The sequence below is a fragment of the Protopterus annectens genome, chromosome 3.part1 (genome assembly GCF_019279795.1).
Source record: "Protopterus annectens isolate FY-2018-M chromosome 3.part1, PAN1.0, whole genome shotgun sequence".
NCBI classification, from domain to species: Eukaryota; Metazoa; Chordata; order Ceratodontiformes; family Protopteridae; genus Protopterus; species Protopterus annectens.
The window spans coordinates 1,290,042,016-1,290,056,920 of NC_056732.1; the positions used below are offsets into that span (position 1 = coordinate 1,290,042,016).

At 43.5% G+C, this 14,905-nt stretch overlaps 1 protein-coding gene across 1 annotated transcript in view; it reads right to left on the reverse strand.

Annotated features, from left to right (window-relative positions):
- RHPN1 (rhophilin Rho GTPase binding protein 1) overlaps window positions 1–14,905 on the reverse strand; it is a 1,554,789-nt gene that overhangs the window by 472,977 nt on the left and 1,066,907 nt on the right. Inside the window, exon 9 of the mRNA XM_044067337.1 lies at window positions 4,853–5,009. Within this exon, the coding sequence (XP_043923272.1) occupies window positions 4,853–5,009 (157 nt within the window). The remainder of the gene's footprint in view (window positions 1–4,852; window positions 5,010–14,905) is intronic.

Consider the following 14,905-nt stretch of genomic DNA (forward strand, 5'->3'; position numbering starts at 1 on the left):
AAAGGATATATTTCCTTATCCCCACCATGCTGCTGGCTATGAAACACGTTCGGCGTTCTGGTTTTTGCCGTTTAGGTGTTTCGCTCTGTATGTACATCGATGTAAATGTGTCAATGTACATACACAATTGCTGTTGCGATCTTTCGGTCTAGTAATATAGACCCAAATTTTCTGAAGGGTATGGCATCCACAAATCAAATGTATGTCATTATTTTCAGAATTCATTCTCAATGATTTAACAATAACTTTGTAGAAACCCACATTTTATGAGGAACAGACTACAAATAGGATATAAAAATGTGGACATTCTTCAGAAATCTGGACAGTTGAGAGCTATGATAGGCACAGCAAAAATGCTAGGATTATTGCTCTGTATACACACATGCATGTTTCCCTGTTTTACCTGTTTGCACTTAGGTAAGCAGTGTGCAAATGCAATGTGCATTGCTAACATCCAAGCCCTCCTATCATATAATTTATGTGCCCTACTGTAGTCCAATCCCATCACTAGTCCAGGTAGTGATTTCCCAATTGCTACAGGCAATAATTGAAGGTATGCAGTGTATGATATTGCTAGTCTGATATAACTCTTATCTACTTATTTCCTTTTTCTGCAGTTTTGTGCTTTGCGCAAAATATTTAACCATTAATAAAACTATTTTCAGAAAGCAACACATCACACAAATGTGTACTATAAATATAAAGATGAAAACATTATGGGACGCAGAGTCACAGTCTGTAAAACACACTAACTATTGCAAAAACACCTCCAAAACGTCAACTTGCATCAGGATTTGAACCCTGAACACCATTAAAGCTTCATCAAATAGAATAGCTGCCTTAGTCCTTTTGGCCACATAGGCAGCTTTCCAGAACTGGGGACATTCCTCTCACAACCACCTTCATAAAAATGCACATTGTTATCAAACCAAGCACTGCATATTGTACAAGTACTTCTCAGAATTAAATTTAGATATAGAACAGTTAGTAGACACACCTCCTGTCATAATAATGATTACAGATATACATCTCTCTGTTTTACAATCCTGTTTTTGTGGGTGGGGGAAAGAAACATTTACTGTTAGGATACAAACTAGACTCACTTCCTAAATTCTCTCTTGCATGAAGTACCAGTATTCAGCTGTGGTTGGACTGTGTTGAGTCTTTCATGCCTGATGCATAGTAATTAAATATGGTAACACTGCAGTAATGCATGTGTTTACTCACATGTTAACTTAAGTTCTCTAAAAAGCACCACTGTATATCTACATACTGTAACAAGGTAAGACATACAAGGATATGTCATAATAATCTTCAACACTATATTCTAGGTTCAGGCCTTACCTTGCAAAAGCAGCAGTTAACATAGCAATAGTTCTGGATTGACTATCTGATGCAAACAGTACACAGCCAATACATGTATAGATAAAGGTTGTGTGAGCTGCCTGGTATCAATTTTAATATATGTCTGTGAGTAGAAGGAAGGTATTAGCCCTTAGGTGTCCAGGTAGTCAGTGATTGTGCTATGAGTTGTCTCTTAACCAAAGCAAGGGCATACAAACCATGCCTATGTCTACCTACAGGGACAGCAGCTGGGGTTTCCTCATTTGACTCTTCCTGTGACTGTGGCTGTGGTGACCTAAGCATTGGTGGGGGGATGTGTGTTCACCCCCTTGCTAATCCTGCTGCAGCTGTTTCTGTAGGATCAGATTGTGCAGCACAGCACAGACATGTGCATGGAGTATACCGCAAGGCTTCCCTGGATATATTTAGGCACAGGATCCATGACTTCAGAAGCCAAAACACATGCTTTATGATGTTCCTAGTTCATGTGTTCACCTCATAGCATTCTTCTGTGGGTGTCTGTGCATTTCTGATGGGTATCATCATCCATAGTTCCAGGGTGTAATCAGCACCCCCCCCAGTAAATGGCCCTGTGGGATATCCCCCCCCAGCAAACATCTGGTACAGCTGCGATGTGTGCCAAATACGGGAGTTGTGATAACTGCCAGGTTTGCCAGCACATACATTCAAGATAATCCTCTGGGCATTGCACATAACTTGGCAGTTGATGGAGCGGTATCCCTTACAGTTAATGTAGATTCTACCCTGCTCATCAGGTGGTCCCCTGATGTGTACATGAGTGTTGATCTATGGCACCTAGTACTTCAGAGTAGTGCGCTACATGAGAGAAGTGTTGCATACTGCTGGTCCTATCCTCAATAGTAAGGGGAAAATATACGTGTTTACTGGCATGTATAAGCATAGCATCCATGAACTGGTGGAGGATCCTGGTGCTGATGCCTGAGACACACCCATCATGTCCCCAGATGGTCTTTGAAAAGTACCTTAACTAATATTTTAAGGGTTACACACATACCTTGGCTTCCACTAAGATGGGTTCCCTTAGGTTGACTCTGGGTTGAGGCCAGCAGATCTCACAGAGCTCTTGCATTGTGTCCTGTCCACCCTGTAGCACTCTACAATTTCCAACTCATGTAGCACCTGGAAGGTTACTCTGGGCCCGAACACTTTTTTCCTTCTTAACCTAGGCCTACTGTCATCAGTACCAGCAGCAATGACTTCGGCCTCGAGCACATATGCATGCAGAATAGCTGCAGAAGCCCACAGCATTATGTTAGTTAAAAGCACCAAGTCTCTACTCCAATGTTGTTGAAGTATTGAGGGAAAATGAGAATGTAGGCTGTATGCATACTTTATACATTTCTTGAGCAGACCATCATGTGGTATTGGTTAATTTAAATGGCACTATCCTGCTTAGGATACAATTAACAGGATTTAAAACTCCTGCTGCAGTGTAATATTGCTCTCTACTCAGAGACGCACAGCAGAGTGCAGTTGTGCATAATGAAAGAAAAGCATGTAAAACAATATAATTTCATCCCTATTGTCATGATAAGTACAGAAGACACTCATTACTGATAATTACACTTTTTATTTCTATGAGCTACAATGTCAGCACAGTATGATAAAAAGCATCGTACCCTGTACTTGAACCCAAGTCTATCTGCACCCAGTCTAACACCTAACAGTTGTCGCCACAGGAGTACTTAAGCAAAGGCCCCTAACTAGAGGGAATTAGTACAGGGCAGCCCAGTTTACCGGGTTGGCACAATGTCCAGAAGTTCTCAACAATACTGACTGAATACATCCGGTTTCTATTTTTGGATGTCTAGCTCATGTCTGATACAAGGGTGGTCTGCTCACACAAATAAGGATTGCATAATCATTGCCATTTGCAAGGAGAGGCACATTGCACACACATGCAAAAGAAACAAATAACAATAAAGTTACCCGACATACCCCCTAATGTCATCAACAACCATGGAAAACAAACACTGTGTAGGAGCTTACATGGAGTGAACAGCCCTACATGGTCCCTGCTTAACTTAACAAATCCACTGCTTTTTTTACATCATTTACATAATAACCATGCTGACAGCCTGGAAACTACATGGATAGTAGCAGTGTAAGCTGGGCAAAAGCACAGAAGCACAGCGTTAAAGACACAATGCAGGGCATTACTGTACCTGTTTTGGCAATACATCATATCCATCTTTTAAATTACATTTCTATTATTCCTTTTCAAACATTTTGCATGTAGCGGCACACTGCACAAAATTGTGCTAAAATGAAAATTATAAAATTTATAGTGATATCACACACCACCCGGATTCTTTTGGAAATCCTCTACCATTAATTGTGTGTTTTTAGCTTTTCACGGGCATTCTGTTCATATTTTATGACTTCTACATGCCCTTGCTTCTGTGTAGTCTCCTGTATGTGGAAAATTTCCACATGCACTTCCAGCACGGATACAGAGCCTACATATTTGTGTGTTGGGATGTTGGACTGCTCCACCATGTTGCATTGGTTCATTAGCATAAAATCCAGCTACTTATGCTGAAATTTGCATCCCATGAAACCTTCCATTGAGGCATGTGAATGTGAGTGACTGTGAGCCATTACACGGATTTTACTGAATCTAAAACTTGCTATGCCCATGTTGGCACAGAAAAAAATGACCATGTAAGCTTTACTGAATTTGTGCCACAGTGCTTTGCAGATACAGAATGAATGTAGCAGGGATCATATTGTACACTGATCTGTATCAAACTAGAAATTTGTGCAGTCAGTCTAGAACTAATTGATTAAAGTTAGTGTTTTCAGAGATGCTGTCTCACTCAGACTGGTTTACTGAAAAGAGTATACTTTCAAAGTTAGCAAAAACTAATTGCTTAAAGTCAGTATTTTCAAAATTGTTGTCTCACTCAGATTTGTTGACTAAAAAAAACAAGTGTCAAATGAAAAAAAAAAAACTGAGAATGCATAACTGCAAGGAGGAAACCATGACAAAGATCCCTTACATCTTGTTGAGTTAAAAGACTGGATATGTTCATCTGAATGAAAACAACCAGTCAAACCTTTTATTTGATAACATATTTTTTTAAACATTTTTTCAGGGGGGGCAAGCCCCCTGCACCCAATGGAAAGCTTCCCTCCACACCTCTTAAATGTATATATACAATGTCTAAGGTAGCACAAACAGAAGGAGAAGGGCCCACACATACTGCTATTACTGCCGGCATGAAAAATGAAATTAAAGAGTAGTGATTTTTATATAGAGAGTAGTAATCGGGAAGTACTAAACAGATGATGTTAAGCTGATGAAATGAGTGCTCATCCAGTTAAAAACGGTCATCTAGCATGCAGGTTATACTGCTTGGGTGCAGTTAGAATTTTAACAAGACAGTTTGACAAACCAACATAAACAGTTAATTATATGTATATTAGCACACACAGGGAATGTCAGTGGAGTTCTTATACTTACAGCTGTATTCGCAAAGTGCAATGGCTGCATGGTAATGAGACAGTGCTTTGAAATGCTGAGACTTAACTTGAACCATCGCTGTCCAGGAAAATGGAATATAGTCCTTGACTGGAGGTTGCAACATTGTCTGATAAACCAGTGCATAGATATCATCAACCTGGATAACAAAAACATAAATTAGAAGTTAAGAAAATTAATGCTATTTACCTTTTTAAAACTGAAATAGTGAACTGTTGCCGATATAAATATAATGATACAATAACCAGTGCCTTCCATATAATCTCTATGCATTAAATTTCAAAGAATCTCAGCCAGTTACTGCTTTTGTAAATCAGATAAAAAGTGACATTAAGAATTTGCAGTAACAACTGATCAAATTAATTTTTTGCAATAGATTCAAAAAATGGAAAAACCTCCTTTGGATAATCAGATTTCCATCAATCCCTCCTAGCACAGTCCCCGGTAATATGCCTAATATAAGCAGAGTTTACATAACGGAGAGCACCTGCTTGTGCTTCTTAGATCTATACTGAGGTAATCACAAGCGTCACTCTGCAACCTAAGATCTCTGTGACCCAGGACAAGCATGACTTCAGAATATCTACAAAACAGATAAGGCTTTGGAAGAACAGCAGAGGATAATATTAAATGAAAAACTCATCTTAAACTGCAAGAGACGCCCTCAAAAATCAATCTTTACAGAGATTTCCACAATGCAATTCCTCTGTCTCTTTTCAAGTCGTTTCTTGCATTAGATCTATGCAGCAGAGCCCTCTAGCAGAAACCAAGACAAGCAAATGAAAGCAGATAGTAATACCTAGATATTTCCTTAATAAAATGCCCTGGTGCACAATTCTTCCAAGAAGTCTTCCTCCTTGAAATCATATCCAATTTATAACACTTGGTGAATGTATACACTTCTGAGTTACCACTGCACGATGGTTTTCCAAGGTTATATCATGAATGAAAGCTGTTTAAACATTGATAGCTATTCCAGAATCAGCCGACACAATGCAAAGTAAGTGATCACTGTATACAAACCATTCATTTACTGACTTAAGATGCAAGCACTTGTTTGGTAACTCTGAAAACATCTCTGTCTTAAAAAAAAAAAAAAAAAAAAAGCTTAATATCTTTACAGAATGTCTCAGTTCATTAACTAAGATACTTAAACTGTCTCTGGGCATCTATACACTAAAAAGTCTTCAAAGACAGCCACTTAATACTGTAACTACTACTGGCTATAAAAAGATAAAGTGAGTCTTTCAGCCACAAAATTCCAAATAAAACAGTTCTTGGTTGGAACACAGACTGAGGAAAACACTTTCAGCAATAACCCCATAAATCTTGCTTTTGCATTTGACCAAATGCCCTACCTCAACATAATGTACATGATTTCATAAAGGAAGACACACACAATATTTAATTAAATATAAAAAAAAGAAATTTGGTTCTGTCATTATATACTCCCTTCCGCAGCCTCTCTGAATTCCAGCTCCTTGCCCTTCCTGAACTTCAGAATGCAAATCCAAACTCATACAAGAAGCCTTCGTTCTTCTGGAGTGGTCTATTTAGACTTCTCTAAATGTAAAAGTCATATTTAAGATACAATATATATTATCTTCTTAAATTACAGAACAAACTACCTGCCGCTGTTGTAAATTGTTCATAATCTTAGCAACTCAACTACCTATATCTGTCACATTTCCACTCACAAAAAGTGTGTTCTTATTGAATCACACACACAGCCTTAATCTGCACACCACACCATATCAAATACTGTCCTTTTAATCAAGTAACCTTCTGTGTCTGACTAGTATATTAGAAGCTTTATTGCCTTGTATGAAAGGTTTTAAGGTGTCATATTACACCCTGTCATTTCTATGCTTTAGATTTTTTACCTTATCCTGATCCTGCCCAATCCTTTGCACTACTCTATTTTAACTACATCTGATTAGATAAATAGCCTCTACAAACTCCTACTTCTACAGTACCCCTAAAATATTTTCCTGTCTTATACTCTACTCTATAACTACCTATGTTATCAACACCACTCAAACTCCTCTCCTGCATGTTTGATTTTGTCATCATTTTGCTTACTTGGTAGTATTGTGTAAAATTTGTACCACTTAACCTCTATCTGCAAAGTGCTTCTCATATGAAGTAGGCATTTCTTTGTTTGTTTTGCATTTCTGCACTACATATATTTTTAATAGCTGACTTAGAAGTACAGGCTCTCTCTTTGACTGACTTGTGAACCTCGTTTGACATATGCTGAATATCAGGCATTGAAGAAATTAAAGTTTCAAAGTCATTGCTATTACAGTCAAAAAAGTTGGCAGTATACTGGCTTTAAATGCTTCACTTTTCACAGGCAGTATTAATGCAGTGCCATCAAACATTAAAATCTACATTAAATAAGAGTGATCATATACCAAGTTTTCAACATTTTGTAGATTATACATTACACACATTTTTATTATTACATCTTTTAACTTCTGAAGACTACGAATTCCATTTAGTGGACTCCACCAAATGGCCAATATCATATGGTGTTCTGAAAGAAAATTATGAAATGATGCATCAGGCAGCTTTTGAAACTAATTATTTCTGGTAATGGCTAACTGAATCTATTTCCTGATTTGTGGTTTTAAATTAAGCAGTTTGTGCTACTGGCTCGGTTGTATATTAGAGATGGTATTTTCTCCACAACATTCAGCCATTTAAATACCAGAATGATGGTGTTCTAGTTGTATCATGCAAATTCTCTTCATACAAATATTATACATGAATTAGAAGTTATGTACTCACCATAACGTTCCATCTGAGTAGGTGTATTCATTTGTCTGCAACCTGTGGGTTATGGATCCAATATCGGATCCGAACCGGCATGGTTTTCCAGCTATGGATCCAAGCTCTCAGCTCCTCCCCTCACCCATAATGCCCTGCTCTACCCTCATGACCTCAGATCGAGTTTGCCAAAGCAACAATACCCTAAAAAGGGTAACAAAGAATATGCAGGAAACTGAAAGGCCAGGGGGATAGGAGGGCGGGATGGTTGCAGACAAATGAATACACCTACTCAGATGGAACGTTATGGTGAGTACATAACTTCTAAATCTGAAGTAGGATATTCATTTGTCTGCAACCTGTGGGACAGAGTCCCCAGCTACCTGAATCTTGGGCGGCCATCATGGAAGGATATTCCGAGCACCGCGAGCCAAAGGATGCTCTACCCTAGATGCAAGATCCAACTTATAGTGGGAAATAAACGTATGAGATGAAGCCCACGTGGCTGCTGCACAAATATCATCTAGAGGAATCCTAGCCTTGAAGGCTGCCGAGGTAGATACTGACCGGGTTGAATGGGCATGAACACCCTCCGGTGCGGGCCTTCCTGAAGCTTGATAAGCCAATAAAATGCACTGTGAAATCCAGCGGGACAGAGAAACTTTAGAGATTGGCTTGCCCAAATTGAATTTTGCAAAGGAAATAAACAGCTGGTCGGATTGCCTATGACCAGCTGTCCTGTTCAGATAAAATCTAAGTTGCCTGTGAACATCTAGTGAATGTAGCTTATATTCACCTTTGTTTTCATATTTAGGAAGAAAACAGGGAGGTTAATGGATTGATTGATGTTTGCTTCAGAAGCGATTTTAGGAAGAAAGGACGGGTTGGTCCTGAGGGAGACACGGTCCGGATGAAATACCAAGTAAGGAGGTTTAGCTGATAAAGCTTGAAGTTCAGAAACTCTCTTGGCTGATGTAATGCCTACTAAAAAGTCTGTCTTGTAGGACAAGAATTTGTGATCCACTGTAGCCGCCGGCTCGAAAGGAGGCGGTCAAGGCCTGTAGGACCAAAGAAAGGTCCCAAGGAGGAACTGCTTGTTTTATAGGGGCCTGAGAAGAAGAGTAGCTTTAAGAAATATTTTACACAATTTGGCTGACATAAGAGGATTAGAGTCATGGCCAATGTGATAGTGAGAAATTGCCGCCAGTTGAACTTTGACTGTGGAACTGCTGGCACCATCGTTAAAGAGAGTGGTTAGAAAGTCAAGCACTAAAGGGAGAGGAACCGTGAAGGGATTCAGGCCTTGCCGCTCCGCCCACAAGAAAGCGTTTCCATTTGCTTCGTAAACCTTTCTAGTGGATGGTTTATGAGCCGCCACCAAAATAGCCTTTACAGGTGAAGAAATACCGAGTCCTTATCAAGAGTGGAACTGGAGCAGCCAAGCGGTCAGCTTCAGGTTGTCCAGGTTCGGAGGAGGAATGCAGGATGAATGGGATATCAGATCCGGGATGGGATCTAGAATCCAAGGAGGATTCACCGAGTGAGACCTTAGGAAGGGGAACCAGATCTGTCGAGGCCAGAATGGAGCAATGAGAATCATTCTGCAACCCACCCGAGAGGCTTTCTGAAGAACTTGCAGCATCAGAGGCAAGGGTGGATAGGCATACAGAAGACCGGGTGGCCAAGCATGCACCAGAGCGTCTCTTGGGGAACCTCCGGGAGGAGGTATTAGAGCGAAAAAACTGTCGCACTTGGTATTTGAGGGAGAAGCAAAAAGATCGCATGAAGGGGTTCCCCACCGTGCGAATATGCGTTCCGCTACTTGACAATTGAGAGACCACTCGTAAGGGGTCAGAATGGTGCGACTGAGCTTGTCCGCTAGGATGTTGGACCGACCCGGAATGTGCATTGCTATTAGAAAGCGATTGGTGGAGATTGCCCATTCCCAAACTCTCATGGCCTCTCGACAAAGAGGGTAAGACCTTGTTCCCCTTGCTTGTTGATGTACCAGACAACAGACATGTTGTCCGATTGAATCGCAATTGTTCCCAAGGGAAGAAAGTCCTGAAGTGCTAGCAACGCTAAGAGCACTGCTCTCATCTCTAGAACATTGATATGCAGTAAGGTCTCTGAATCGTTCCACGTGCCTTGGACGGTCCGGCCCAAAGTGCCCCCACCCGAGGCGGAGGCGTCCGTGGTCACCGTGGCGAGAGGGGAGAAGCACAAAATGGGCGGCCTTTGTGGAGATCCGGGAGTGGAGCCACCACAAGAGGGACCGCTTGCAAGCCTTGCTGATCGCTATGGGATGATGCATGGGAGAGCAAGGTATGACCACTGTACTAAGAGCGTCCACTGTAGAATGTGCATATTGAGCCTGGCAAGAGGAAGAAGTGCTATAGCCGATGCCATGGACCCTAGAGCCCTCAGGACCAACTCCGCTGGAACAGAACTTGAATGGAGAATGGCCCGCACCTGGAGCTGCAGATTTAGAACTCTGTCCGCAGTGAGGAAGGCTCGTAAACTCCTTGTGTCTAGCCTGGCCCCTATAAAATCTAAGAGCTGTGTGGGCCAGGTTGGACTTTTTGTATTTATTGTGATGCCCAGAAAGGGAGCAAGATGGAGAAAGGAGTCTCGCCAATAGAAGTAGATGCCTTGTTGGGGCGGTAAGAAGCGAGGGGTCCAGGTAGGGAAAGAGCCGCACCCCCTGAAGCCTCAGGTGGGCCGCTAGCACTGCTAATACTTTGGTGAACACCCTGGGGGCTGTGGTGAGACCAAAGGGAAGGACCCGAACTGGTAGTGACTGGCTCCCAGCCGAAGCGGAGAAACCTCCTGAGCGCCTGTCCATCAGGATGTGGTAGCACGCGTCCTTGAGATCTATCGAGCACATCCAGTGATTTTCTCCCAGAAGGGGAGAATAGATTGCAGAGTGACCATTCGAATTTTTCTTTGGGGACTGCCAGATTCAAGAGAGAGAGGTCTAGGATTGGTCTTAGTTCCCCGTCTTTTGGCACTAAAAAGAATCTGGAGTAGAACCCTGATCCGATCTGGTCTGGGGACGGGCTGGATGGCTCTTTTCTTTAGCAGATGGCCAATTTCTGCCAAAGCGCCTCCGTTGACCGGGTGGGGCGTCTGGGAGGGACTTCAACTTTGGAAGGTGAAGGAAAGGAATGCGATATCCCTGGATATGATTTGGAGAACGAGCGGTCCGATGTTATGGACTCCCATGCCGCTAGGTGCCCAACGTCCCCGACTGCCTCCAGAGTAGAGCAGTCGGGCAACCCTCAGGGTTGCTGCGGGCCGTTCAGAGAAAGGTTCCCTGGACCCGAAGTTTCTGGGAGCCCCTCTGCCTCTAGGGCGGCGTCCTCCCTGTCCTCCTCTGCCACGGAAGGACTGGTTGTCCGGAGCAGGCTGGGACTGCTGCGACTTCGGAACCACATCTTCTTCTGACCCTTTTGGTTCCTAGAATAGGGCCTCTGGGGTGCAGAGAAGCGGATTCCGACGGCAGACAGCGTCTTCCGTCCTTTCGCTCTGGGTCAACGTCTCGAGCGGTCTTGCCAAACAGAGCAGAACCATCAAAGGCGTTAACGACGCTTTGAAGGGCTCAGAAAAATCGCAGTGGCGGAGCCAGGCCTGACGTATAGTGACCTGTCCTGTCCTCAGCTCTAGCGGCCCTCCGTTGCATGGGAGAGTAGCCGCATAGAAGTATTTGTAACTGACCTAAGAGTGGCCATACGGGTGGAGTGCAGAACTCTGTCCTCCTCCGAAATGGACTCAGGGGATGCAGCGTATTCCTTAATAAGATCTCGCTGCATCCGAATAACATGTGCCAAATAGTTCAGCGCCCTTACCGAGAAGGTCGCCGAACTGAACATCCGCTTCCCCAAGCGGTCCATCATCCGAGACTCCTTGCTCGGTGGGTGGACTGAGGGACTCTCCTGAGCCAGTTCCCTCTTTGTGGCCGCCGTCAACATGGCATCTACCGGAGGCCCCTTACTCCAATGGGTCCGGTCGGATGGCGGACTAAGGATCCTATCCGGTCTTTTGGGAATTGGCTCCACGGTGTCCGGTTCCTTCCACGCCCTGGTGGTAATAAGGGCAGGGGGGGGACACCCAAGAGGTAGACGGGCCCGTTTCAAATGCCTCCAAGAACACGGACTCGTCCGAGGAAGACTTGGGGCAGACCACCCCTTATACGGAGCATTTCCATGATGTCTCCAAAGGAGACATCCTCGGGGGGTGACCGTGGGGAGCCTTCCTCCAAGTCCGTGTCTTCTGTGAGAGACTCGGGGGAGTCAATGTGCCTCCTTTTGCACGTATGCTTGCGAGGGACCTCCTCTGGGGGCTGTCAGAGGAGTCCTCTAGCAGCAATTTGCTCCATAGGAGCAACTTGGGGCACAAGCGGGCTGTCCCAGGGGCCGGATGGTGGAAGCCTGGCCCAGTGCAGAGGAGCGGGGCGGAGCCGAACAAGTGCCGGGGGTCCGGAGACCCTCAACAGAGCCCTCTCCACTACATCAAAAGCCGAAGGGGAGCCGACCTCGACCAAAGGATCCGACAATCGGCTCCCCTCGGATCCGAAGAGTGGACCGAGCCGGCGTTCGGATCGAAGGACAGTACGCTCCGACACAGACGGCGCCGAAGGAGCACTGATCCCCGGATCCGGCTCGGATCCAGGCTCCGAGGTCGGGTCCGGCGCGCGAGGGCAGGGTCGGATCCGAAGTACCAAGTACTATCGGCGCTGGCCCCCCCCCCCCTCCGAAGCTGGTTGGCTCCAGCTGCTCCGAACCCGGATAGCGGGTCGGAGAAGGAGCAATAGGCTTAAAAGGGTGTTGAGCTCCCCGGGAGGCAAGACACTCCCATCTGCATCTGGGCCTGGATGAACCTTCTCATCATCCGGTCCAGATCAGCATCAGAAAGGCTATGAGTGGATCTCGACGAGGCTACCGAGGTAGGCCTGGAGTGCCTCCTCGATAGCCTCGACGATCGGGTCTCCTCCTCCTCAGGACCCGTGAAAAGCACACAGGGACCGGAGCCGAGAAGGAGGAGACCGAACGGAGCCGGGAGAAGCCCGCTTGGCTGGCGGGGCGAAACAGAGGTCTCGGCCCGCTTGTGGTGCTTCTCCCTCCGGTCCTTTTTACCAGCATCCCTCTCCTCTCCAGGAGCAGGAGGGGGTGCCACAGGGGGAACAACTGTAGCCACAGCTGTTCCCGAAGGAGCGGAGGCCGGAGCCGAGTCCGGCGGTAAAAGACCCGCCAAGACCAGCTTGGACCTCCGCTCCCTCAGTGCCCTGGGGTTGAACCCTGCACAAATGGAACAACCAGATGTGAGGTGTTCAACCCCGAGACACTTAACACACCGAGTGTGGCCATCAGCGGTGAGAGCTTATGGCCACACTCGAGCATTGAAAAATAGATTTAGGCTGATCAGCCATAATCTATAACTACTAAAAGCTACTAAAAGTAACTTAAAACAAAAGACACACAGGCCTAACACACACTCCACGCAACAGCGAGGGAGGGAAAAAAATTACTTAATTTAACTCAAATTAAACTTTTCAGAAAGGGAAACCTAAACTTTCACACAGAATCACTCAAAGAACCAAAAATTTTCTGATTTTACAAGTAATAAAATACCACTTAGCTGAGAGCTATGTACCCAAATCCAGTCACCAGCGCGGCAAACGAGATCTGAGGTCATGAGGGTAGAGCAGGGCATTATGGGTGAGGGGAGGAGCTGAGAGCTTGGATCCATAGCTGGAAAACCATGCCGGTTCGGATCCGATATCGGATCCATAACCCACAGGTTGCAGACAAATGAATATCCTACTTCAGATCAAGAGATACAAGTTAAGTAAAACGTTTAGGTACTCTTACTATACAAATCAGTACACTGAAATATGTGTAAGCTCACCAGACGTTGCATTATCAAAAAATATTTTTTTTAACTAGAATCAACTTCAAGACAAGGCTGAATGGGATATTTCACCCTCAGTTACATATTTTTGACTCTATGGCATGAGTTTGCAAAAATAATGACTCATTATATATATATATATATATATATATATATATATATATATATATATATATATATATATATGTGTGTGTGTGTTTTTTTAAATTTCAAATCCTTTGTTAATCAAATTTTTATATAGTGAAGGAAAGTTGGAGAATTAAAGAAATTTGTCAGTTGAGGAATAATAAATGAGATACATTTATTCTATTATAGCCAATGTCAATTGATTTTTAGATATTTAAATGAATACTACTGGTAACAGTTTGGAACATAAGGCTTCAATGGACAAAAGTAAACATCAACATTCTAATAAGGGTCACTCTTTTCACATTAAAATAAATATTACACAGGGATGATTTAAAAGAATAAGTAGAAACAGATGTATGGAAGGGGTATTTAACCAACTATATCCAATGAAGTTCAGGAGAGTTGTGCTCTAACTTCTAGGGGCCAGATTCTAATACACTTGCTCTCAGTATATGTGACTTACTTGAGTGTAAGCCTGCTCTATAGATGAGCCTGATAGCAGCTAGTCACTTACACTGAGAAGCTGAAGTTATGGAATGCCTGCGAAGTGAAGGATTTGATGTAGAAGGTCTAACAATGGTTACATCACAGCAGGATGGAGCGAGTCCCCAAAGCAAGGAGAAACAGGAAGATCAGGAAACATCTGAAGAAGAAATATGGACATGGGAAAGAAAAAGAGATTTAATATGATGTAATATTTATGCAAAGGAGAAAGCAAAACTAACCAATAGAAAAAGAGCAGCACCAAAGATATTTGAAGAGAAATACAGACAAAGGAATCCGGGCATGGAAAACTTTACAATACAAAAAATAAGAAGACAAAGAGGAAAAGGAGATTAGTAATGGAGAAGTAAAAGAAATAGAAACTGAGGTTATGGAGTACCTGCAAAGTGAAGGATTTAGTGTAAAAAAATCTCATTCAGAAAGCACCACAACAGAATACAGTAAACGGATATCCAAATTAAGGGGAAATTAAGGGGAAACCAGTGGAACGAGAAGCAATTGTGTGTGCCATATGAAGATAATTTGCAGCCTTCCACAGGAAATCAGTACAAACATTCATTTGAAGCCAGACAGCAAGGGAAGGAACAGGAAACTGTGGAAACTCTGATGCAGTCATGGTTGAGGAGTGACAGGCCAGTGAGTTCCCATAGGATAGAGCAACGGATGGCACAGGATGAAACTGATGAGACTGTGTCACAGGAAGATAGTATAGAACACTTT